The following is a 26,273-nucleotide window of genomic DNA, read 5'->3' on the forward strand; positions in this document are numbered from 1 at the left end:
CCAGAACGTCTGCCTCTATCTCCAGCTGGATTCCCGGATCTTGCGATACCCCGAAAATCGCCACCTCTGGACTCAATGCTACCCTCGTTTTTAATACCTTGGACATGACATCAGCAAACCCCTGCTAGAATGCCCTATTCTGGGCAAGCTTTGGACATGCCCAGAACATGTGGACATGGTTCGCTGGCCCTCCCGCACATTTTGCACACCTTTCCTCCACCACAAAGAATCTGCTTATCCGGGCCACTGGCATGTGTGCCCGGTGAACGACCTTGAATTTTATCAAGCTGAGCCTGGCACATGTTGCGGTTGCGTTGACTCTACTCAATGCGTCCTCCCAAAGGCCCTCCTCTATCTCTCCTCCCAGCTCCTGCTCCCACTTGCGCTTAAGCTCCTCGGCCTGCGTCTCCTCTGATCCCATAAGTTCCTTATAAATGGCAGAGATGCTCCCCTCTCCTACCCATCCTCTGGAGACTACCCTGTCCTGAATCCCCTTTAGTGCCTGGAGTGGGAAGGTTGATACCTGTCTACGCAGAAAGTCCCGCACCTGCAGATATCTAAATTTGTTTCCCCTCACCAACGCAAACTTTTCCTCCAGCGCCCTCATACTCGGGAAAGCTCCTCGCTATAAACAAGTCCCCCATCCTCTCAATCCCCGCTCTCCGCCATATTCGGAACCCCCCCATCCATACTCCCCAGGGAAACCGGTGATTATCACAGATTGGGGACCAGGCTGATGCTCTCACTGCTCCCACATGTCTCCTCCATTGCCCCCAGACTCTCAGGGCCGCCACCACCACGGGGCTGGTGGATACAGCTAAAATTCTAAATTGAAAGGATTACCTAGATGGTTTAAGGTTGAACTTTTGGCTTGAGCTGAGGAACAGAGAGGTAGCTGTTATATTTTTTCAGAGATTTTTTAATGTAGCTTCAAACAGTGAAATGGAGATAAATGAGCAAATAGGATTAGCATTATTGAAACTTAGTAAGCCACATGATCTGGGTGAAAAGCACACTCAGTTGCCAAAAACAGCAATGGTAGAATTAGCAGAGGCATTTATAGCAACCTTTCAATCCTCATTGGATACATAACCAGTGAAAAAAAAGAATATTTAACAAAACAAGGTGGCTATTTTCATTAAACACAAAGAGAATATACATTAAATGAACAGTTCCCCACCTCACCCCCCACGTACACCACCCCCCCTCTCCCCTCCCCCCCCTCCCCCCCAAGGATTGCTGCTGCTGCTGACATTTTAACGCTCACCTAGAAAGTCAAGGAACGGTTGCCACCGCTGAACCCCAGCAAGGACCCTCTCAAGGCAAACTTTATTCTCTCAAGACTAAGAAATCCAGCCATGCCACTAACGCAGGTCTCCACACTCGGGGGTTTCGCGTCTCTCCACATTAACAAGATCCGTCTCCGGGCTACTAGGGAGGCAAAGGCCAAAACCTCGGCCTCTTTCGCTTCCTGCACTCCCGGATCCTCTGAGACCCCAAAGATCGCTATTGTTGGACTTGGCTTCACCCGTGTGTCCAAGATCCTGGACATAGCCTTCGCAAAGCTCTGCCAGAAATCTCTAAGCGCCGGGCATGACCAGAACACATGGACATGGTTTGCTGGGCTTCCTGAACATCTCGCACATCTGTCCTCAACCCCAAAGAACTTGCTCATTCTCGCCGTCGCCGTGTGCCCAATGTACCACCTTAAACTGAATTAAGCTGAGCCTGGCACATGATGAGGAGGAATCCACCCTGCCCAGGGCATCAGCCCACAGGCCCTCATCCAACTCCACGCCCAGCTCCTCCTTCCACTTGCCCTTCAGTTCCTCCACTGGGGCCTCCTCCGCCTCCTGCAGTTCTTGGTAGATGTTCGACAACTTGCCCTCCCTTACCCAGATGCCAGACATCACCCTGTCCTGTATCCTGCAAGGGGGTAGCAACGGAAATGTCCCCACCTGTTTTTGAGAAAGGCACGGACTTGGAGGTATCTCAAGGCGTTTCCAGGGGGCAGATTGAATTTCTCCTCCAGCGTCTTCAAGCTAGGGAAAGTCCCATCTATGAGCAGGTCCCCCATCCTTCTAATGCCTGCCCTGTGCCAGCTTTGAAACCCCCTGTCTATCTTGCCCGGGACAAATCTATGATTATTCCGTATCATGGTCCAAACTGAGGCCCCCTCGTCCTTCCTGTGCTTTCTCCACTGACCCCAGACCCTCAGTGCCGCCGTCACCACCGGGCTCGTGGTGTATCGTGCCAGCGAGAACGGCAGCGGTGCCGTTACCAGTGCCCCTAGGCTGGTGCCTTTGCATGATGCCGACTCTAGCCGCCCCCACACCGACCCCTCCTCCATTACCCATTCCCTAATCATGGCCACATTAGCCACCCAGTAGTAGCTACAGAAGTTCGGTAGCGCCCCCCCCCCGACTGCGCTCTAAAAACAGTCTTTTAACTTGAGGGGTCTTGTTTGCCCACACAAATCCCTTGTTAATTCTGTTCACCCACTTAAAGAAAGAGTTGGGAATGAAGATGGGAAAGCACTGGAAAACGAACAGGAATCTGGGGAGGACCGTCATTTTCACGGTCTGCACCCTTCCCGCCAGGGAAAGCGGGAGCATGTCTCACATTTTAAAGTCTCCCTCCATCTGCTCTACAAGCCGAGATAGATTGAGCCTGTGTAGGGCATCCCAATTCCTAGCCAACTGTATGTCCAGGTACTGAAAGCTCTTCTCCACCATCTTGTGCGGGAGCTCTCCCAGTCTCTCCTCCTGGCCCCTAGCGTGAATCACGAAAAGCTCACTATTCCCCACGTTCAATTTTTAACCCGAGAAACTCACGAAATCCCTTAAGATCTGCATGACCGCCCCCAAACCTCTAGTGGGTCCGAAATATACAGGAGCAGGTCTTCTGCATAGAGCGAAACCCAGTGCTCCCCCCCCCCTCCAGTTCCTTGAAGTCCTCAGCACTATGGCCAACGGCTCAATTGCCAGGGCAAATAGTAGCGGGGATGGGAGGCACCCCTGCCTCATCCCTCGAGGTAGCCTAAAATATTCCAACCTCAGCCGGTTCGTGGATACGCTTGCTACCGGGGCCTGATACAGTAGCTTGACCCACCCTATGAATCCAAACCTACCTAACGCTTCCCACAGGTACTCCCATTCCACCCAGTCAAAGGCTTTCTCTGCATCCATTGCAGACACTACTTCTGCGTTCCCTCCTTCTGAGGGCATCATGATAACGTTTAGGAGCCTCTTCACATTTGTGTTCAATTTCCTGCCCTTGACGAATCCCGTCTGATCCTCATCAATTACTCCCGGGACACAGTCCTCTATTCTAGTAGCCACAATCTTAGCCAGCAGTTTGGCATCTATGTTTAGGAGCGATATCGGCCTGTAGGACCCGCATTGTAGAGGATCCTTCCCCCTCTTCAGGATGAGCGAGGTCGAAGCCTGCGACATCGTCGGGGGGGAGGGCTCCTCTCTCCTCAGCCTCGTTAAAGGTTCTTAGCAGGAGTGGGCTCAGCAGCTCCGAGCATTTCTTGCAGAATTCTACACGGTAGCCGTCCGATCCCGGGGCCTTGCCCGACTGCACACTTGCTAGGCCCTTAACTATCTCACCCAACTCAATCGGGGCCCCAGTCCCTCTACCAGATCCTGGTCCACCCTTGGGAACCTCAATTGATCCATAAATTGCTTCATCCCTTCCCCTCCCCCCGGGGGCTCTGACTCGTACAGTTTACAATAAAACTCCTTGAAGACTTTGTTGATCCTCTCTGGGCCCAAGACCGTGTTACCTGCCTTATCCCTCACTCCCCAATTTCCCTGGCCGCCTCTCTCCTGCGAAGTTGGTCCGCCAGCATCCTACTTGCTTTCTACCCATACTCGTAGACTGCTGCTTTCACCTTCCTCAGCTGCGCCGCCGCCTTCCCAGTAGTCAGCAGATCAAACTCCGCCTGCAGTCTCCGGCGCGCCTTTAGCAGCCCCTCCTCAGGTGTCTCCGCATACTTCCTGTCTATACTCAGTATCTCTCCCACCAGCCTCTCCCTCTCCGCCCTCTCCCTTTTCTCTCTATGGGACCTAATAGAAATTAACTCCCCTCTAATAACTGCCTTCATAGCCTCCCAGACCGCTGTTGCTGTTACCTCCTGATGAGACCATCAATTCACAAGACACATGATTGGAAGTGAACAGTGGTTCTAATAGTCTTACAACTGAGCCTGCCTGCGACGAGATGAACTGGCAGCAGGCTCACGACTGCAAAGCTTTATACTTCCGGTTAGTGGGAGGAGCCATGGGCGGAGCCAAGGGCAGAGCCAAGGATGGAGCCCAGTACAAACTCCTCATCTCCCCCTATGGGCAGAGCCGCGCAACGGCTCGTATACAGAGCCCACAAGGACACAATACATATAATACAACAATTACTAGGTTTATAATTCACCACACCTCCCCACTATCATTTGTGTCACATAGTTTTGGATGCTCCTCCTTATCCGCCCACACACCTTTTCATCCACTAGCAGTCCCACATCCAGTCTCCAGAGAGGGCGCTGCCCTCCCTCCGCCCCCAGTTGCAGGTCCACCCAGTGCGGGGCATGGTCTGAGACTGCAATGGCCGAATACTCGACCCCCTCCACCCTTGGGATTAACGCACTGCTCAACACAAAAAAGTCAATCCGAGAGTACACTTTGTGAACGTGGGAGAAAAAAGAAAACTCCTTCGTCCTTGGCCGCGCGAATCACCATGGGTCCACGCCCCCCATCTGATCCATGAACCCCTTCAGGACCTTGGCCGCCGCCGGTCTCTTTCCCGACCTGGACTTAGACCGTAGTTAGTGCCGGATCCAGAACTGTGTTGAAGTACGCCCCCACTTTTCAAATTATTTGACTCCAAGTCTGGGATTTTACCCAACATGCACCTCATGAATTCCACGTCATCCCAGTTCGAGGCATAGACGCTCACCAGCACCACCCAGGCCCCCTGCAGCTTGCCACTCACCATTATGTACCTGCCCCCCTTGTCTCAAATGCCACCTGTTTACTAACCAGAATTGCCACCCCTCTGGTCTTTGAGTCTAGCCTCGAATGGAACACCTAGCCCACCCATCCCCTCCTCAACCTCGTTTGATAAGCGAGTTTTAAATGCGTCTCCTGTAGCATGGCTACGTCTGCCTTTAATCCCTAAGTGCGAGAACACGCGGGCCCTCTTGACTGGCCCATTTAGACCTCTCACATTCCACGTGATCAGCCTGGATGGGGGGTTGCCCCCCCCCCCCCCCCCCCCCCCCCCCGCCGCCGACTATCCATCTCCCTTTTTCGGCCAGCCACGGGCCCGTGCCCCCCCGCTCACTCAAGCCCTCCCGCCGGAGGGTCCCCATCCCGACTCTCCATCTGTTCCCAAAAGCTGACTCCCCTTCAGTCAGTAAAGCAGTGCCCCACACCCCCCAGCCCCCCGAATCCCCCCTGTCAAGCCCCCGCTAAACACTGATTTTCCCCCCATTACTCTTCCGTAGGTCAGCTGACCTATGCTGACCCCGGCCACTCCCGCCTCTATCTCCAATCTTACTGTTGTCTCCTTGTTCGGGCCCCCAACCTCCCCTCCCCCAAAAGGTAAGAGAGAGCCAACCAAATTATTCCCGAGGAATAAGAAACACACCCCGGGCGTTACCCCGCCCCGTTGAAAAAAGAACGACTCCCCCCACCTGGAGAGCCCCCCTCTGTGGCTGAGCTCCGCCAGATCAGAGAACGTGGCAAAGGGCCCAGCAGGCCAAACAACAAAGGAAAAGAACGACCCACCATCACACAGCCCCCTCCAGCCCCCCTCCACCCCCCAGTCCCCTCACAGCTTAAATTCTACTTCCAATCTTACATTAGGACAGATTAGGACAGCACCCAGTTACACATCCCCACCAGGGCATTTCACCAACGTGTAGCTGTACTTTAGCTCGAGTCCAGCTTTTCTTGCTTAATAAATGTCCACGCCTCACCCGGTGTATCGAAATAGTGGTGCCGGTCCTGGTACGTGACCCAAAGCCTCGCCGGGTGTGGCAGACCGAACTTCACCCCTTTGTTGTGGAGGACCGCCTTAGCCCGGTTGAATCCCGCACGCCTCTTAGCCAATTCAGCTCCCAGGTCCTGGTATATATGAATCTCACAGTTCTCCCACTTACTTTGCCCATCTTAAGACACACTCCCTGGTGAAGCGGTGGAACCTTATCACCATCGCCCTCGGCGGTTCGTTCGCCCGAGGACTCTGTTCGCCCCGTCCAGTTCCAAGAGCCGCAGGAAGGTGTCCATCAGCATTCCCATCATCGTGGTCACATATGCGCTTGCGTCCGACCCCTCCGCACCTTCAGGGAGGCCCAGGATTCGCAGGTTTTGTCTCCGAGACCTGTTTTCGAGGTCATCCAGTCTGTCCTGCCATCTCTTGTGCAGCGCCTCATGTGCCTCCACACTGACCGCCAGGCCCAGGATCTCATCCTCGTTGTCAGATCCCTTCTTCTCCACGTCTTTAATAGCATTCTCCTGCAACTTTTGAGTCTCCACCATCTTTTCCATAGAGGCCTTCATAGGGGCCAGCATCTCCGTCTTCAGCTCTGTGAAGCAGCTTCTCAGGAACTCCTGCTGCTCCCGCGACCACTGGGCCCACGCTGCCTGGTCCGCGCCGGCAGCCATTTTGTCCTCTCGCGCCCGTTCCACCCGCTTCACCGCAATTGCTCTCTTCACGGCCCCACTCCTGGTCCCCTCCATGCAGCAATGAGGGGAACCTCTCCAGCGCCTCTTGCTACGCCGGGAATCACTGCCGAAGTGCCGCTGCAGCTCCTTTAAAGGGCCCAAATGTCCGATCTTGGCGGGAGCTGCTGTATGAGCGACCTATCCGGACATGGCCGCTACCGGAAGTCCCCAAGGAAATGTCTTGACCAATCAGAGTTGATCTGCCTGGTTTGAAGTTAAACAAAGATTGGCAGTTAACTGTTCCCTGGTGTATTCTCCATGGCAACATCGCCACCAATCAGAGTCCACTTGCCAACCAATCAGCAACCTCTTCTCATGTAGTATAAATTGTTGTTTCCTTTGAGATTTGAGATTCTTGTGAGTCTGTCCTGATGATTGCAAGATTAAAAGCGTTGATAGCATGTCTCTTTTTTCAGCAATACTCAAGATGTAAATGTAGAAAGGATCGAGAGAAGGTTTGCTGGGATGGTACCAGGTATCAGGAACTATAGTTATGAGGAGAGGTTAGAAAGGTACTCTTCTCCTTGGAACAGCAGAGTTAAGAGGTAGTTTATTGATGTTTCGGTAAAGTAAATAAGGGAAAACTAACCATTCCCTTTGGAAAGTGGATCAAAAACTAGGGGCCATGCATTCAAAATCACTGAAAAAAATCTAGAGGAAGTATGAGGAGAAACCTCTTCACTCAGAGAATTGTTGAGATCTGCAATGTTCTCCCTGGGTAAGTGGTGGCAGTCAATTTTGGAAATAACTTTTAAAAAGAGTTGGACAGATACTTGACAATGAAGAACTGACAAATGGCAGAGATGTGGGACTAGGCACCCCATTTCTTTCAAAGATAATTCTAGAATTCTGTTGCATTTACCTGTTTGAGCAACACGCCTGTATCTGTATGCCAGGCAGAGGTGATCCTGCCATTTTCGGACAACGCGCTGTGATTCAGAGGTCAGTCCTTTAAGATCCCGCGAGAATACAAATGAGTAACTATCTGCACAAGTTCCGTTATCATTCAGCTTTCGACACGTATATGTGATGGCATAGTTATCGTAATCTGTGTCAATAATCCAGTGATCATCATCTGAAAGAAAAGAACAAGGTGCAAAGCTTTTTTTCAATCCTAATGAGTAACAATGTAACTCAGGCTGCTATATTTACAAAAGTGATTGATTATTCCTGCACTCTCGCTGCCAAGTCCCCATTCAGCCTTCAGACCCCTGTGTTTGTTGGCCTACACCAGCTCTTGGTCTGGCAATGCCTCAAATATAAACTTCTCATCATTGTTTTCAAGTCCCCCCCCCATGGCTTCACCCTCTCCCTTCCTATCTCTGTAATCCCCTGCAGCCCTCCGACCCTCCAATGCCACTGCGCTACTCCAATTCAGGAGTCAATATGAATCTTGATTTTATTGCTCCACCATTGGTAGCCTTCAACAGCCTGGGCTTTAGGATGACCTCATTTAACACTCTGCTGTTCTCTCCTACTTGAAGATACCCCTGAAAACCTGCTTAACTAAGCTGTTGGTTCATCCGTCCTAATACTTCCTCAGGTGTGTCCATTTTTTGATAACATTCACTGAAGCAACTTGGCACATTTCATTTTATTAGAAGATATTATATAAAAGTAAGTAATTGAAATGAAAATTGCTTATTGTCACGAGTAGGCTTCAATGAAGTTACTGTGAAAAGCCCCTAGTCGCCACATTCCGGCGCCTGTCCAGGGAGGCTGGTACAGGAATCGAACCGTGCTGCTGGCCTGCTTTAAAAGCCAGCAATTTAGCCTTGTGAGCTAAACCAGCCTCCACAATGTTTGTCTGATTCAAGTTCACATAGGTGGAGCTGTAAGGTCAGACCAGTGATTCTATCAGCAGGAGCACAGGTTTCTCAGAGGTCCACTCACTAGTGCTCATTACTGAGATACTTTACAAAGGCCCATCCCATCTACTGCAGAGCAGGAAGTCAAAAAAGATGAAAATTCAACATTGCTCAGCATCTGTCTGTTACTCCCTAATTCATCATTAATTTACCACAGTAGATTTTTTATTTTGTTCTGATAAAAAGCAAAATGGCAGAGACAAACAAAATGAGAAAGGTAGTATGCAAAGGAAACAAAGAAAATGCACAGAATTTTAATTTATTGTATCGTAATGTGCGACTTCAAATGGAGTGTGGAAATTTGATGAGCTGAGGGAAATATGAATATCTTTCCACAAATCTATTATTGTTTGTTCTAGTGTTTAACCACAAGTATTGTTTAGCTTCTAAGTTTTATCCGGAGGCCTAAGCAGGGAGATAGAAGCTGTGCATTGACGGCAGCTGAAGTGGTTGTTTCAGGAAGCTGGCTTGAACTTGTCTTGCTGCACCTGGGCTCAGCAAGTCCCTTTGTTCTGTATATATAAATTCAGACAAACTCTGTGCGACCAGCACGAAAAGTGATTTCAAACAGAGTGTGGAAGTTTGGTGAGCTCAGGCGGTTTGGTTCGGAGGGGAGGGAGTTACTTCTTTTCTTTTTCTAACTTTTTCACCCTGATTTCTGCTCCACCCCAAGGGAAGAAGAGAACTGTTGGTGAGTATCTGGTGAGTAACTGGTCAAGGTCTATTTCCCTAAGGTTTCAATTTAAATTAGGCTACCAATTCTTTTTTTTCCAATTAAGGGGCAATTTAGCGTGGCCAATCCACGTACCCTGCACATCTTTGGGTTGTGGGGGTGAAACCCACGCAAACACGGGGAGAATGTGCAAACTCCACATGGACAGTGACCCGGGGCCACGATCGATCCTGGGTCCCTGGCTGCCGTTAGGCAACAGTGCTAACCACTGCGCCACCGTGCCGCCTGTATTTTTCTCAGGTATAAAATAATACTGGAATTTGTGATAATATTCATAAATATCTAAAAGAAAATAAATATTTAAGTATTCAATTAAAGCTTATAAGTATGGCAGGACAGGTGATGTGTCACAGCTGCAGCATGTGGGAGCTCATGGATACCAATGTTATCCAGGGTAAGCAAGTCTGCAGTAAGTGTCTGCAGCTTGAGGAACTTCGGTTCAGGGTCATTGAGCTGGAGGCTGAGCTGCAGATATTGTGACACATTAAGGACGGTGAGAATTACCGGGACCCTTTGGGCTGAATTCTCCGATTCTGAGGCTATGTCCGGAGCATGTATCTAGTAAAAGTCGGCAGCACCCCCGCACCGATGCTCTGCCTGGTGGGGGGCTAGCAGCCATGCCACATACAACCCCCGGCATTCCCTGCAGATACCGACGGAGAATTGCCTGGTCCGTGACCTCGCATGCGCACGGCGGGGACCGACAGCGGTCGCGCCGTACAACATGGCACCGGCCCCGTGCGGACCCAACCTGCCAGATAGTGCCCCCTGTAATCCCCCTTGCCACCTCTGGACCACTCCCACCAGACCCCCCAGCCCCCGCTGAAGCCCCCCTGGCCAGCCGGGGAGCTCGCCCCCACCCCCCGATGATGTTGACGAAACTCAAACCACAAGTGATCCACGCCGTCGGGAAGTCGGCCCATTGAGATCAGAGCATCGGGGGGGGGAGGGCCTTCAGGCCGTCCCAATGTGTGGCGTACTCAGCGATGGTGCCATTTTGGAGGGAGCGGAGCGTCCAAAAGCACGTGCCGCCCTGGATTTTGGCGTCAAAAGGGATTCTCCAGCCAATCACCGAATGCGATTTTGGCGTCGGCAATCGGAGAATCTCACCCTTTGTTTCAGGAAGCAGACACCCCAAAGGAAATAGAGGAAGTTTTAAACTGAATGGTGGGGGAAATTTTGGAAGATGTGAAATACCAAAGAGTAGATCCAAGGCAAGAGTGAAAGGTACTATTGTGGGAAATGGTAAACAGACCGTGATACAAAGAGACAGAAGTACCAATTTGCAAAAATACTTAAAAGACATGACTAAAGGCTCTGTATCTAAATACACTTAGTATTCAAAACAAAACAGACGAACTGATAGTGCGAATTGAAATTAATAAAGATGATGTCATAGCTATTACAGAGGCATGACTACAGAGCAATGTATATTGGGACCTGAATATTGATGGGCAAGTAACATTTAGAAAGGAAGTACAAAAAGGTGGAGGGATGGTTCTGCTAATTAATGATGGTATTAGCATGTTAGAGAAGGATAACATAAGTTCAAGAAACTAAGATGTAGAAGTAGTTTGGGAGAGATGAGAACTGATAAAAACAAGAAGTCACTTGTGGGAGTGGTGTACAAACCCCCTAATTGTAACTACACAGCAGGACAGAGTAGAAAAGAAGAGATAATGGGAGCTTGTCAGTGGTTATCATAGGGAATTGTAATCTACTTATAGATTGGGAAAATCAGATGGGCAAAGGTAGCGTAGATGAGGAGTTCATAGCATGTTTTCGGGATAGTTTTTAAGGACAGCACGTTCTGGAGCCAACCAGAGGGCAGGTTATACTAGACTTGGTATTGTGCAATGAGACAGGATTAATTGATGAACTCATAGTGAAGACCCCGCAGTAGCAGGGATCATAATGTGAATGAATTTTACATTCAATTTGAGGGAGAGAAGAGTGCATTTCAGACTAATATATCAAATTTAAATAAGGGCAATTATAAGGGCATGAAAGTGGAGCTAGCTAAAGTGAACTGGCAAATGTACTTAAGGGATAGATTGATTGAGGTTCAGTGGCAGATATTTAAAGGGATATTTCTGAATACACAGAATAAACACATTCCAATGAGAAAGAGAGATTCCAAGGGGACGGCCCATCATTTGTGGTTAACGAAAAAAGTTAAAGACAGTATTAAACTTAAAGAAAAAACATATATTTGCATAAAGACAAGTGGCAGATCACAAGATTGGAAAGAATATAAAGAACATCAAAGAACAGCAAAACAATTGATTGAGGGAGGAAAACCTCGAGTATGAGAGAAAACAGCTATTTATATAAGGATTGCTACTTAGTACTTCTATAGATACTTAAATATGAAAGGAGTTAACAAAGTGAGCGTTGGTCCTAAAGAAAATACATCTGGGGAATTGATATTGGAAAGCAGGGCTATGGTGCTTGAAGTAAACAGTTAGTTTGCGTCTTCATTATAGAGGACACAAGCAACATCCCAGAAATAGTTGTAAATGAGGAAATGGAAGGGAAAGAGGAACCCAGGAAATTTACAATCATCAGGGAAATAGTATTGAGCAAATTGTTGGGTCAAGAGCTGACAAGAGCCTGGGTCTGAATGGACTTCACCCTAATGCCATGAAAGAAATAGACAATGAGATAGTTGATGCATTGGTTTTAATCAAAATTCCCTTGATTCAGGGAAGATTCCATTAGATTGTAAAATAGCAAATGTAACTCCTTTACGCAAAAAGGGAGGGTGACAGAAAGTAGGGTACTACAGGCCAGAAAGCCTAACATCTGTCATAGGGGAAAATGTTGGAAGCTATTATTAAAAATGACAAAGCTGGGTACTTACCGAAAATCAATACTATCAGGCAGAGTTAACATGGTTTTGTGAAAGGGAAATCACGTTTGACCAATTTTTTGGAGATCTTTGAAGGAGTCACATGCATTGTGTATAAAGGGCAACCAGTGCATGTACTGTACTTAGATTTCCAGAAAGCATTTGAAAAAGATTATTAGGTTATTATGGAAAATAAAAGTTAAATGTGCAGGAGGTAACATGTTGGCATGGACTGAAGATTGGCTAGCTAACAGGAAACAGAGAGTTGGCTAAGATTTTTTATCTTAGAGGGTGTTTCTCTGGTTGGCAGGATGTGATGGGTTGTGTGCCACAGGATATAGTGCTGGGGCCCCAACCTTTTACAATTCATATAGATGACTTGGATGAAGGAACTGAAGGTATGGTTGCAAAATCTGCTGATGACACAAAGATAGGCCGGAAAGTAAATTGCGAAGAGGGCATAAGAAGACCGCAAAGGGACACAGAGGAGGTTAAGTGAGTGGGCAAAAATCTACCAAATGGAGTATAATGTGGGAAAATGTGAAATTGCCCATTATGGCAGGTGGAAAAAGCATATTACCTAAATGGTGAGAGATTGCAGAGCTCTGCGGTATAGAGGGATCTTGGTGCCCGAGTACATGAATCACAAAAGGTTAGTATGTAGGTACAGTGGGTAGTTAGGAAAGCTAATCAAATGTTATTGTTGATTATAAGGGGAATTGATTACAAATTGGGAGATTATGCTTCAGTTGTACAGAGCACTGGCGAGATCACATCTGGAGTATTGCGTTCAGTATTTGTCTCCTTATTTAAGCAACGATGTAAATGCATTAGAAGCAGTTCACAGAAGGTTTACTATACTAATACCAGGAATGGGTGAGTTGTCTTATGAGGAAAGGCTGGAGAGGTTAGGTTTGTAACCACGAGGGTTCAGAAGAGCAAGAGGTGACTTAGGCAAAACCTTTAAGGTCCTGAGGGGTATTGACAGTGTGGATATGGAGAAGATGTTTCCTCTTGTGAGAGAATCTAGAAATAAGGCTCACTAAAGACGTAGATGAGGAGAATTTTTTATCTTAGAGGGTTGAGTCTCTAAAACTCTTCTTCAAAAGGCAGTAGAGGCAGAATCTTTGAACATTTTTAAGGCAGAGCTACATAGATTTTTGATTAATAATGGGTGAAAGATTACAAGGGGTAGGCAGGAACAAGCAGATCAACCATGATCTTATTGAATGGCGGAGCACGCTCGAGGGGCCGAGTGGCCTACTCCTGGTCCTAATTTGTATGTTTGTATGTTGTTCGTATGTAATGTAAAGAGGGATTCCGTCAACAATTCAATGAACAACTGGATACAAGAACTTGTCTTAGTTGCAAAGGTAAGGTTGACATTCAGCATTGCAAGTGAACCTAATTGTGGAAACTGTTCAGCCCAGTTTAAATGGCTTACCTTGGCAGTGAGGAAATATATCAGTGGAACTATATCTCATATTTCAGTGGTGGCCTTATATGTAGGACATAGTGTCCTTGGGCATTGTAATCAATACATGCTTATAAGTGGATCTGGTAAAGGAGAAGTTTGGGGCTGTTCTACAAAGTGTTGCACAACAGATCCTTTTTACAAACATAAATATTTTTAACACAAGCCTTTGGAGTGGTTCATATGTGCAGGCAAATATACTGCATAAAATAATAACAAAAGGACAGGCAGATAACAAGGGACAAACACGAAGGACTCTCTGACATAAGTGCCATTTGTGAATTCACCCCTTTAGTTTTAAGTCCAAATACATTTTAATGAATTAAGTTGGAGTGTGGGCCCTTTAATAATATGCACTATGCACGCAATGCACAGCAGTGATTAGAAAAGTGAGCAAGCTTGGTGGGATTCAAACATTGCAACATCATGGTCATTCAAATCATTCCCATGCACAGCATTAGAGGGAAGCACATTTAATAATTGTTCAGTTTATCGCTAACAATGTACCATAGGAGAATTGAATCCAAGAATGGTTACAACACAGAAGGTGGCATCACCATTATGACTGTTCTAGCTGGCTGAAGGAGAATTCACCAAGTGTCATGCCCTTGTCTTTTCCCTGTGGCCCTGCAAATATATCCTTCTCAGATAATGATCCAATTCCCTTTGGAAAGCCGCAATTGAACCTGCCTCCACCAAACTCTCAAACAGCGTATCCCAGATCTTAACCACTCACAGTGTGAATTTGTTTTTCTTCATATCATAGTTACTCCTTTTGGCGATCAACTAAAATCTGTGCCCTCTGGTTCGTGATCCTTTCCCAAGTAGGAACAGGGTCTCCCTATCTACTCTGTCCAGACCCCTCATGACTTTTAATACCTTCAGCAAATGTCCTCTCAACCTTCCCTTCTCCAAGGAAAACAGTCCCAACTTCTCCAATCGATCTACATAACTGAAGTTCCTCATCCCTGGAACCATTCTAGTCCCCTGGGCCTGACGGGATATACCCATGGTTACTATGGGAACTGAGGGAGGAGATTGCTGAGCCGTTGGCGATGATCTTTGCATCCTGACTCTCCACCGGAGTAGTACCGGATGATTGGAGGGAGGTGAATGTTGTTCCCCTGTTCAAGAAAGGGAATAGGGAAATCCCTGGGAAATACAGACCAGTCAGTCTTAAGTCTGTAAAGGATTCTGAGAGATAGGATTGATGATAATTTAGAATAACATAGTTTGATTAAAGATAGTCAGCATGGCTTTGTGAATGGCAGGTCATGCCTCACAAACCTCATTGAATCGTTTGAGGATGTGACATGACACATTGATGAAGGTCGGGCAGTGGATGTGGTGTATATGGATTTCAGTAAGGCATTTGATAAGGTTCCGCATGGGAGGCTCACTCAAAAAGTCAGGGGGCATGACGTACAGGGAAATTCAGCTGTCTGGATACACAATTGGCTGGCGAGTGGTAGCGGATGGAAAGTATTCCGCCTGGAGGTCGGTGACCAGTGGTGTCCCGCAGGGATCTGTTCTGGGACCTCTGCTCTTTGTAGTTTTTAGAAATGACTTGGATGAGAAAGTGGAAGGTTGGGTTAATAAGTTTGCCGATGACACAAAGATTGGTGGAGTTGTAGGTAGTGTTGAGGGCTATTACAGGTTACAACAGGACACTGACAGAATGCAGAGCTGGGCTGAGAAGTGGCAGATGGAGTTCAACCTTGATAAATGTGAAGTGATTCATTTTGGAAGGTCGAATTTGAATGCTGAATACAGGGTTAATGGCAGGATTCTTGGAAGTGTGGAGGAACAGAGGGATCCTGGGGTCCACTTACATAGATCCGCCAAATTGCCACCCAGGTTGATAGGGTTGCTGAGAAGGCGTATGGTCTGTTGGCTTTCATTAACTGGGGGATTGAGTTTAAGAGCCGCGAGGTTTTGCTGCAGCTTTATAAAACCTTGGTTGGACCACACTTGGAATATTATGTCCAGTTCTGGTCGCCTCATTCTAGGAAGGATGTGGATGCATTGGAGAGGGTGCAGAGGAGATTTACCAGGATGCTTCCTGGACTGGAGGGCATGTCTTATGAAGAAAGGTTGAGAGAGCTAGGGCTTTACACACTGGAACGAAGAAGGAAGAGTGGTGACTTGATAGAGGTGTACAAGGTGATGAGAGGCATGGATAGAGTGGATAGCCAGAGATTTTTCCCCCAGGGCGGAAATGGCTGTCACAAGGGGACATCATTTTAAGGTGATTGGAGGAAGGTATAGGGGAGATGTCAGAGATAGGTTCTTTACACAGAGTGGTGGGTGTATGGAATGCACTGCCAGCAGAGGTGGTGGAGTCAGAGTCATTAGGGACATTTAAGCGAATCTTGGACAGGTACATGGATAGCAGTAAATTGAAAGGGTGTTGATTAGGTTGATCTTAGATTAGGATAAGTGATTGGCACAACATTGTGGGCCAAAGGGCCTGTACTGTGCTGTACTTTTCTATGTTCTAAATTGCCCCTTAGTGTCCAGGGATGGGGTAACGGCATTGCAGGGGATAGAGTGGGGGAGTTGGCCTGGGTAGGGTACTCTTTCAGAGGGTCGGTGCAGACGCAATCGGCCAAATGGCCTCATTCTGCACTGTAGATTCTATTAAAAAAAGTTCCTTTTTTTTTTGCTTCGCCTTAATTTCTATCCCTTTCATCATCCTGAGAGCTCTGGATATTTTTGCCCTACCATGGGAACATACTTTAGCTGCACCTCAACTATCTCTTCTTTCAAGATAGCCCGTTCATCAGTTACATTTTTGCCTGTTAACCTTTGATTCCAATTTCTCTTGGTCAGATAATTTCTTACCCCATTGAAGTTGGCTTTCCCCCAGCTAATTATACTTAGAAAATAAAGGGTACAATTCTTAGGAGCAGAGGGACCAGATTTCAAATGCACAAATCACTGAAGATGGTGGGGAAGATTAAGAGAAGAGTTAGTTAAGTAAACAACATTCTGGGCTTTATCAACAGGACAGTAAGAAGTCTTACAACACCAGGTTAAAGTCCAACAGGTTTGTTTCTAATCACTAGCTTTCAGAGCACAGCTCTCACCTGAGGAAGGAGCTGCACTCTGAAAGCTAGTGATTCAAAACAAACCTGTTGGACTTTAATCTGGTGTTGTAAGACTTCTTACTGTGCCCACCCCAGTCCAACGCCGGCCTCTCCACATCATGTTTACCAATAGGGGCATGGAGTACAGAACTAAGGACTTTATGTTACATCTGTATAAAACACTAGTTTGGCCTCAACTGGAGTATTGCGTACAGTTCTGGGCGCCACATTTTTGGAAGGATGTGGACTTTTTAGAAGGATGCAGAAAATGTTGTGCGAGTAGTTCCAGGGATGAGGAAGTTTGGTTAGGTAGATAGATTGGAGACGTTGGGGCTGTCCTCCTTGGGTAGGGAAGGTTGAGAGGAGATTTTATAGAGGCGTCCAAAATCATGAGGAGCCTGGATGAAGTGGACAGGGAGAAACAGTTCCCATTGGTGAAAGGATCGAGAACCAGAATAAGGTGATTGGCCAGAGAAACGGTGGCAACATGAGGAAAATCTCTTTCACATAGCGAGTGGTTAGGGTGTGGAATGCACTGCCTGCGAGTGTGATGGAGACAGGGGCAACGGAGACTTTCAGAAGAGAATTAGATCATTGTTTGGAAAGGTGAAAATTGTAGACTATGGGGAAAGGGCAAAGGGGGAGGGGCACGGGGTGAGTTGCTCCTGCAGAGAGGCAGCAAAGAAAGGACAGTCAGAATGCCTCTCTTTGAGCAGGAGCCATCCTATAATCCTCTGCACCAGCTTTGTCCTGCTTGAGGGTGGTGGTGGTGGGGGGGGGGGGGGGGGTCGTTTTTGGAAAGGGCTGTCCTTTAGGATTTAATGGTCGCGATTCTAATTAAAACAAAATGGGATAAATGTGAACATTTTTAAAAAAAGGTGGTGAGCACTGCTGCCTCACAGTGCCAGCCTTGACTGTGTGGAGTTTGAAAGTTCTCCCCGTGTGTGCGTTGGTTTCCTCTGGGTGCTCCAGTTTCCTCCCACAGTCCAAAGATGTGCCGGTTAGGTGGATTGGCCATGCTAAATTGCCCTTTAGTGTCCAAAGATGTGCAGGTTAGATGGGGTTATGGGGGTCGGGTGGGGTGTTCTTTTGGAGGGTCGGTGCTGACTCGATGGGCCGAATGGCTTCCTTCCGCATTGTAGGGATTATTTTGTGCTGTCACTCGGAACGTCCGAGTTCCTTTAAGATCAGTGACCGGATTGGAAAGTTTAAAGACGGGCCTGAGCAATGCCAATGTGTAGCAGATGGAATGCTGTGAAATAGAGCTGCCTGCACCGGGGACAGATTACTCACTGCCTTTCTGGAGGTGCTCGGCTGCTCCCCAATATTTCAGTTTGAACTTGGCGGGGTCTTCTGTGTTGTTGAAAGTCCCCATCATTTCGGCGCACACGATCCACTCGCTGCATTAATAAAAGAAATAGTTAGAATGGAGAGTGTGTGTGTGTGGGGGTGGGTTAATAATGGAGACAAGGCTCTCAGTAAAGGCTGGCCTGCACAGGGACTAAGTGCTTACGGCAGTAAGGTAACCAGTCCAATCGCTTTGGCGGTCATCGTCTCGTTTTCAATCTTGAACTCGGCGTGAATGTTACTCTCCAGAAAAATGCCCACTGGGTCCTTCTTTGCGAAGGCGTGCCATTTCCCCGCATACTGGAAGAGAAAAAGGGGTCAGCTATCGGGGAGCTTCATCTCCTCCTCCTGACTTCCCCTCTTAATACCAACAACTTACCCTGGTCTTGTTGAAGTTTTCTTTCACTTGGAAATTGCTCACCACACAGTCGGACTTTGCGAAGCAAGGGGAAATGGAAAAGTGGACCAGCAGCAGGAGCCCCAACATCTTGCACTGTGACATCCTCCTCCTTCAGCTTCTCTGCCAGAAAACAGACACACAATTAAATACAAGGCAATCTCCCCACCCACTACCGCCTCTCCTGGACTTTAGGCAGCCCGGTTCAACTGTTGCCACTGACCTCTTTGTGCTTACCGTGAACAGCGTGTGGTACAAATCTCAATTCACTTGGATTCAGCAGTCAATCAAAGTAGGAGTTTACCTTTAGTGCAATTGTGAATATAACGCTGTAAAAGCAGCTCTTCCGAACAGTTAGTTAGCTTTCCCACATCTTTATATATACACCAGTCACTCCCACCCCCCACCACCCTATGTCTTTCGTAATCTACCCTCCAACCACCAACAGCTTCGGAATGTGAATCATTGACAGAGACCCTATTCTCCAGTTACATAACCGCATGGTGATAGTCCACCCAGAAGCAGCCCATCCTCCACACGCACACGCACACACACACTGCATGATGATTTTCGTTTCCACATCCATTTCACTGGATGAGAGATTGTCAGAGTGAAGCTACATTGCTTAATGAAGTTCTGCTTCTCCAGATTGTGCTGAAGCAGCAGCTTTGCCCAGTTCACATCTGGCAGCCATTTACAAAGGAATGAGGAGGGCGTCTGTTTTCTTGACAGAGCGCAGAACGCTCTCCAAAATGTTTGGGACGGTTTGAAGAGTTGCTTTCATAACTATTTTCCTTGCCTTTCCCTTGCACAATCCCTCTATTCCACAAATAATTGGCACCAACCGCTGACAGCTCTTGGCTGTGCAACGGTCACAGATGTTTGTGAGACTTGCTGGAAACTGGGTCAGTGCCATATACTGAAATGTTATTGCACTTTGTACCAGGGATATATTTGTTAAAGTGATGTTATCTGTACGCTGACTTTAATTTGTGCAAACAAGCCGTACTCTGGAACAAAAGGTTTATCAAGTTCAATGTGTCCCCGAGTTTATTTGTAAACATTTTTTTTTAGTTGGTTAATTAAATTGGTGCCCCAACACAACATTATATCACGTCAGATTTACAGGTTGCACATTTGGAAAATTTGTTATATTTCAGTAGGCAGAGGTGGCTTCTCTGGAATAAATATCTATAATTCCTTAACATGCTGGGACCCTGAGCTCACAAAAGCATTCTGAAGAATTTGTTTTTGCTTTGTACCTGAGCAAACAATGATTCCCAGCATGGATCATACTTTTCATCCAGCTGTACTTTCTCTTCCTTCCTGTTAAGAAGGAGGTAACTTTGATACCAAGTTCCAGCAGTCCTCCAGGACCTTGGCCAAGTCGCTGCTCTTCACTTCCTAGCTTGGATGATGACAGATTTTCCAATCAGTAATATGTAGATATTATGCAAATTCATGTAAGGCCAGAAAGGTGCCATGACCTACATCCTAACAAGATGTTTGGCCTCCATATGGATCTCAGTATATAATCTAAACTGATGTTGTGATGCCTTGTCAAGGATCGTGCTGTCTCTCAGCACTAACCTTGCATAGACTTGTTCCTCCTTATCTCTGTTACCTCCTCCAGCCCTACAACCCTCCAAGAACTTTGCCTTCCTCCAACTCTGACCTCTTGCCTGTCCCCCACTCTCTTTGCCCCACCTTTGATGGCAGTAGTTCCAGCTGAGCAGACCCTAAGCTCTGGAATCCCCTCCCGAAACATCTCCACCTCTCCAAATCTCATTCCCCCCATTAAGACCCCCTTTGGAACTGACCACTTTGACCAGCCTTTGGGTCATCTGCACTATTATCAACTGCCCTGGCTCAGTGTCAATTTGTGGTGGGTTTTGTCTGTGAAGTGCTTTGGTAATTTTCTTGTTAAACACAGGCTGCTTTTGTTTAGTGGAAAGGCTTACTCAAAAGAGGTTGGGGTCAAGTTGCCAGTCTTCATTAACCAGATGAATTTAATGTGTGGATGTTGGAGTAGTATGGGATCCATTGGACGGAGTCTGTGCAAAAGATGAAAGAAAGAGTAGCATGCATCACACTGCAAACTACAACTGATGGAAGGATGACTGTGTGTTACAGTTGCAAGAATAAAAACAAATCAGTAAAGTATAATGCATTTTAAACTTAACCCATTGAGGTTATAGGACCTTCCTGACCATTGTGGAACCCATTTCTCTATTTAGAAGAGAAGCAGGGCTGTGCATTATTTTCATAATGCTGTTGCTTTTGCACCTAGCGCCACTTTTGCTCGTTATGCTCTCCTAAATTTGCTCTGTTTTAATTACGTTTGCTCAAGAGTCGCCAGGTATCTTTCTGATACCACCACAGGGTTCAAAACCGAATACTGATCAAAGACTCAATACACCAGTTAGTAAGTTTGAAATCAATGCACATTTATTTACACACACAGTCAATTATTACTAATGCACAAACTCTACTCACTAAACTACAACTACTACTAAAAGCCTATATTTAGCTTCGGGTGCCCACTCAGTCAGAGGAAGAAAGGCCATTGTCCGGTTCTGAGGCTGCTGGCATCGAACTGGTATAGAATAGTAGCTAGGAGTGCCTATCTCGTAGCGTGCGGTGACTTTAGACTTACTTGGCTGGTGCTTGGCGGGTCTCTCGTCGCTGAGAGCCAAGGCCAAGTTGAAGGTGAAGAAGAAGAGCACGATCTGTCTTGGGGGCTCCTCTTTATACCCCAGAGGGGCTTCGCGCCCTTTTGGGTGGGCCTTGAACTTGGCCCCAATTAATTGGACCATGTCCTAATCGTTTGTATTGATTTTCTACAATAAAGGGGTCGTTGCTTGATCACTGGCTGGTCCTAGGTGACCGTTGACCTGCCTTTGTTTTAGTCTCCACTGGCGCCGGGGAGTCTGCTCTGGTACCGATTGCTTAAATGTTTCTCTTTTGTCCCCGGAGATAGCTCTTTACTATGCCAATGACTTGCAGTATCGGTTTTGTCTGGGAGCTGCAAACTCCAATCCACAGGCAAACCTTGCACCTGCTTGTTTTCTTAGCACTGTCCAATTTTCCCTTTACCCTTTGCAAGTGTCCATTTTGAAATCAGGACGTGGCCACCCCAGGTGGCTACACTCCCTCCTTGTGATCCTCAACGTGAAGCGTGAAGGATCACATTACTGCGTCGTCTTCATTCTCTGACCAAGCGGGGCACCCATGACTAGGCTCTACACTGACATATACTATGCAAACACAATTTTACCTAAATCATTTTAAATACATACATCATCAAAAACTCTACGGGGCACTATGGCATTAAGGCATGCATTACAAAATAAAAAACTGGAACCTCTAACTATTCTTAATAAACTATCCTCACTCAAACAATTCAAAAATATCCTAACATCTTAACTGTACAAAGAGAGCAGCATACAAATTTCTCTGGCTTGGCAGTCAAGCACAGATATCACATTTCTTTATTGAAACAAACGAACACACACAAAACAAAAAAAACGGATGCACTTTAATCCATGTCAAGGGGTTTGGGCGTCTGGTGAAATCCGAAAATAGGGGATCTAATTCTGTATACCGGGGTGCGAGAGCGGTAGGCTCTCCTTCACCATTTCCTCATTCTAATGGTCTCCACAACACTGCAAAGTATAGCCAATGCTAAAAGTGCTTCTACAACATATGAGAGTGAATACCAAGTGATAAACGTATCACACCAGGTCGGGGTACTGCTGACAGTTGCTGGGCTCTGTGTACTGTGGGGGAGGGAATCATTGACGGCCTGTGGGGTGGGGGGTGAGGGAGTTAGCGTCCGCGCGCAACCAAAGGGATCCCACTAATATCCATGTAACAAAGATGGAGGTTGTCTTCATCCTTCTCTTCTCTTCTTTTCTTCTCTTCTGGTAGTCTTCGATTTTCTGGAATCCTATGAACACGAGCATAATACCTGTTATTGTCTTGCTTAAGATCTCGTGTGTTTGTCTGTCTGTCCTTTATTGCCAATTACCCTTTATAATTGGTCACCATCTGTGACTCCCTAATTTTTTTAAAAACCGAATTGCTGGACAGGACAATCTAGAAAAATGCGAGTGCGAGCCGTCTCGCAGCCTGTGCGATTTACCATCCCAATGTTTGTGGATGTAAATAGCATGAGGAAAGCAACCTAAGGGTCGCTGTGAAACAAACCCAAAAAAGTTTTGAACTGAAAGAGCCAAAATGAGGTGCGTATGGGATGCGGCAGGTAAGAAGTGGATGGAATCCCCGGGTAGGACGGTATGTGCTCTACCCGAGCATTGCTGACCAGAGGGGGGATCCTTAGGCAGGGTGGGGACCAGTGTCGTTTCTCCGCTGCCTGAGTAACCAGCAAGAACGGGTACGAATGTGGTCATCGTAGAGGGTTGCAGTAATACTTCTTCCGTCGAATCAGAAGAGCAGTTATGAACCGGTGTCTGGGCAAGTTCTCAGAGGTTTCTGCGGATAAGCTAGTCGGTTGTCCATGCACAAACTTGCTCCATTAACTGCCAGGGGGCGTTAAAGGAGTGGTGGCGTGGGGCTGTGAAAACTGTGCAAATTCGAAACAATCAACACGTAACAAAAACATATACAAACAAACATGCAACAAACATGGTGCAGGTTCCATCAGAAAGGACACTGTATCTCTCTATCGGTTCCTTTTTAACCATCATCTGGACACCTCAGTCTTCAATAGCGAACAGAGTCGCAAAGGGATTCGTTTGGTGGGAGTCAGACTTAATGTCATCATCTTCTCCCAGCTGCCATACTCTCGACTGGAGTGACTTTGCCAAAGCTGCGTGGGGCGAATTGGGGTCCATCTCATCGTTCCGGATGAGCCTGAATGAATTGTCTCAGTGCCAGATTCGTGTATCGAGCTTGGAGCTACTGGAGTTCAATCCGTAATCGTCAGGTGGTGGGTCTGGGTCAGGGGCTTTGATGTAGGTGATCTCAAAGGGATCACTTGAATCATACACGGAATCGCTGGGAGTAGGGCCTGGTACAGGGGCATAATCATAGAGTGGTGTGCTGTGGCTGTCGTCAGTGCTGTCGCAGTCACTGTCGCTGCTGGTTGGGGGCGGGGAGAGGCGGAGTCGTGTGTCTGGGGGCAGAATCGAAGCTGAGTCTGAGCACGGGCTGGACTGGCTAGGGGAGCGTAGGAATGCGTCTTCTGTGGGTGGGGCGTGGTCGTCTGTTGCTGCGAGCAAGATGTGGTGCGTGTGGCTATTCTGCGAGCCATAAGCCTTAAGCTTGTTTATGAAATGAAAAAAAAATGAAAATCGCTTATTGTCATGAGTAGGCTTCAATGAAGTTACTGTGAAAAGCCCCTAGTCGCCACATTCCGGCGCCTGTCCAGGGAGGCTGGTACGGGAATCGAACCGTGCTGCTGGCCTGCTTTAAAAGCCAGAGATTTAGCCCAGTGAGCTAAACCAGCCCACGCAGACTCTTTCCATTGGGGTATGTGATCTTGTAGACAGAGGGACTTACTTTGTTCAAAATGGAGTACGGACCTGAGAATTTCGGTGAAAGGAATGAACTTGGGTTGTATAGGGAAAGCATCACCTGCTGCCCTACTGCAAATTCTGTGGCGTGCACTGTTTTATCGAAACAAGCCTTGCTCTGTTTCTTCCGTGTTCACAGTCTCACAGCTGCTGCGAGTTGGGTTGCTTTAACATTCTCTATTAGCTGCTGTACAGCGTTTTCGTGTGTGAGGGCTGTGACTGCGGGGCTGGCCAAATCTAGTCCTAATAAATACTCTGTCCCTTTCATGGGGCGTCCGGTCATGAGAGTGCGGGGGGTGTATCCTGTGGACGTGGATACCGCGCTTCTTAAAAACATTAACGCAAATGGGAGAACTCAATCCCAGGTGCTATTATTTTGCTGAACCATCTTTCTGAGGGTGGCTTTTAGTGTCCTATTCAGTCGTTTGACGATACCACTTGACTGGGGGTGGTATATGATATGGAATTTTTGGGTGATACCGAAAATTGTGAGGACGTTTTTCATCTCCTCCTGTAAAATGGGAGCCTTGGTCGGACTCTATACTGTGGGGGAGTCCCCATCTTGTAAAGATGTGGTGGGTTAGGATTTTTGCCATTGTCTTTGCCGTATTTGTGCGTGATGGAAAAGCTTCCAGCCATTTTGTGAAGGTGTCGATGACCACCAACACATACTTACATCCGTTCCTGCAAGGGGGTAGGGGTCCTATGATATCTATCTGGAGATTAGTCCAGGGCCATTAACGGGGCGGGTATGACTAAGTTGAGCCTTCTTTGCACATCTGTCCGGATTGTTCTGGGCACAGATTAAGCAATTCTCTATGTAGTGTGCCACGTCAGCTTTTAAATTTGGCCACCAGCAGAGTGGTCTGAGGTGGGCTAAAGTGGGTTCAATTCCCTGGTGTCCGTTATTGTCATGGAACTGGCAAATGAGCTGGTTCCTGTCCTGCTTTGGTACTACATAAACGCTGTCTTTCAGAATCACACCGTCATGTGTGGTTATGGAATTCCTAAACTTGTCATAAGGGGCTGGGAAGATTCCCTTTAAAACTTCCCTGAGTTTCTCATCCTGTTTCTGAGCCTGTGCTAAATCCTAGATGTTGGTCCGTGAGACCTGAACTGCGTGTACTGGGGTGCTTTCGGGGGGGGGTTCCAAAAATAACCATGTCTAGAACCTGCCTTCGCTAGGGCATCTGCTTTAACATTGCCAGGGGGGGAAGAACAGTGGTGACTGCAAACTTTAACAATGCTATATTTCCTGTCCTTTGACTGCTTTAAAATATGGCGGAGTAATAAGGCTGAGGGTAGGGGTTTTCAGTCTGCGGAAACAAATCCTCTTGTTTCCCACAGGGGTAGACATTCCGTGAGACTATTACAGACATACGAGCTGTCCGAATAGATGTCTGCCGGGTGGGGAACGAGTCGGGGTGGTCTACTATGTATGCTATCGCTGCCAGTACTGCTGCCTGCGAGCCTAAGTATCCTGGCAACTTTAGGGAAATCTCTTCTAGGGCGCGTCCCCGCGCGTCCTCTACATAACTGCCGCAGCCTGTTATTCGTTTGCCATTCAGAACTGTGGAGGAGCCGTCCACATAAATTTTCTGGGGTGCGCACGTGTCTGTGGGCTGGGGTCTCTGGGGTGTGCTACCTATTTTCCTGGGAGGTGTCTTTGGAATGAATGGGCCTGTGTTGTCCTGTGTGGAGATAATCTCACATTCATGAGGGGTGCCTGGGTACTGTAAATTGTCTGCAAGGAAAGTGTGGGTCTTTGTTCATTTTACTGTGATGTCCCGTCCCTGTAAAAGAAGGGTCCAACGGGCTGCTCGGATTTGGCTGACTGTGCCATCCTTTTTTTTTATAAATTTAGATTACCCAATAATTTTTTCCAATTAAGGGGCAATTTAGCATGGCCAATACACCTACTCTGCACATTTTTGGGTTGTGGGGGCGAAACCCACGCAGACACGGGGAGAATGTGCAAACTCCACACGGACAGTGACACAGAGCCAGGATTGAACCTGGGACCTCAGAGCCGTGAGGCGGTTGTGCTAACCACTAGGCCACCGTGCTGCCCTCTGTGCCATCTTTAAGTCGTCCGTCTAACAAAAGCTGGGTTGGGGTGTGTTGAGTGAGGATGGTGATGGGGTTGAGTCCTGTAATGTAGGCGAAGTACTGTACTGCCCAAAAAACTGCGAGCAGGTGTCTTTCACAGGCAGGAAATCCTTGCTCGACAGGGTTTAAAACTCGTGAGG

The 26,273-nt window shown here is 47.4% G+C and overlaps 1 protein-coding gene across 5 annotated transcripts in view; it reads right to left on the minus strand.

Annotated features, from left to right (window-relative positions):
* Nucleotides 1-18,957, minus strand: part of rbp4 (retinol binding protein 4, plasma) — a 33,622-nt gene extending 14,665 nt beyond the window's left edge. The window contains exons 1-5 of one of the 5 annotated variants that reach the window (XM_038773259.1): nt 18,725-18,957; nt 18,470-18,605; nt 18,257-18,390; nt 18,037-18,143; nt 7,591-7,803 (exon numbers count right to left, since the gene is read on the minus strand). In XM_038773259.1, the coding sequence (XP_038629187.1) occupies nt 7,591-7,803; nt 18,037-18,143; nt 18,257-18,390; nt 18,470-18,592 (577 nt within the window). In that variant the 5' untranslated portion in view covers nt 18,593-18,605; nt 18,725-18,957. Of the gene's footprint in view, nt 1-7,590; nt 7,804-18,036; nt 18,144-18,256; nt 18,391-18,469; nt 18,611-18,710 lie in introns of all 5 variants that reach the window. The other 4 variants (XM_038773262.1, XM_038773261.1, XM_038773260.1 and 1 more) reach the window with 4 other exon arrangements.
* Between the last annotated feature and the right edge of the window lie 7,316 nt (nt 18,958-26,273).

The sequence above is a fragment of the Scyliorhinus canicula genome, chromosome 16 (assembly GCF_902713615.1).
Source record: "Scyliorhinus canicula chromosome 16, sScyCan1.1, whole genome shotgun sequence".
Classification (NCBI taxonomy): Eukaryota; Metazoa; Chordata; class Chondrichthyes; order Carcharhiniformes; family Scyliorhinidae; genus Scyliorhinus; species Scyliorhinus canicula.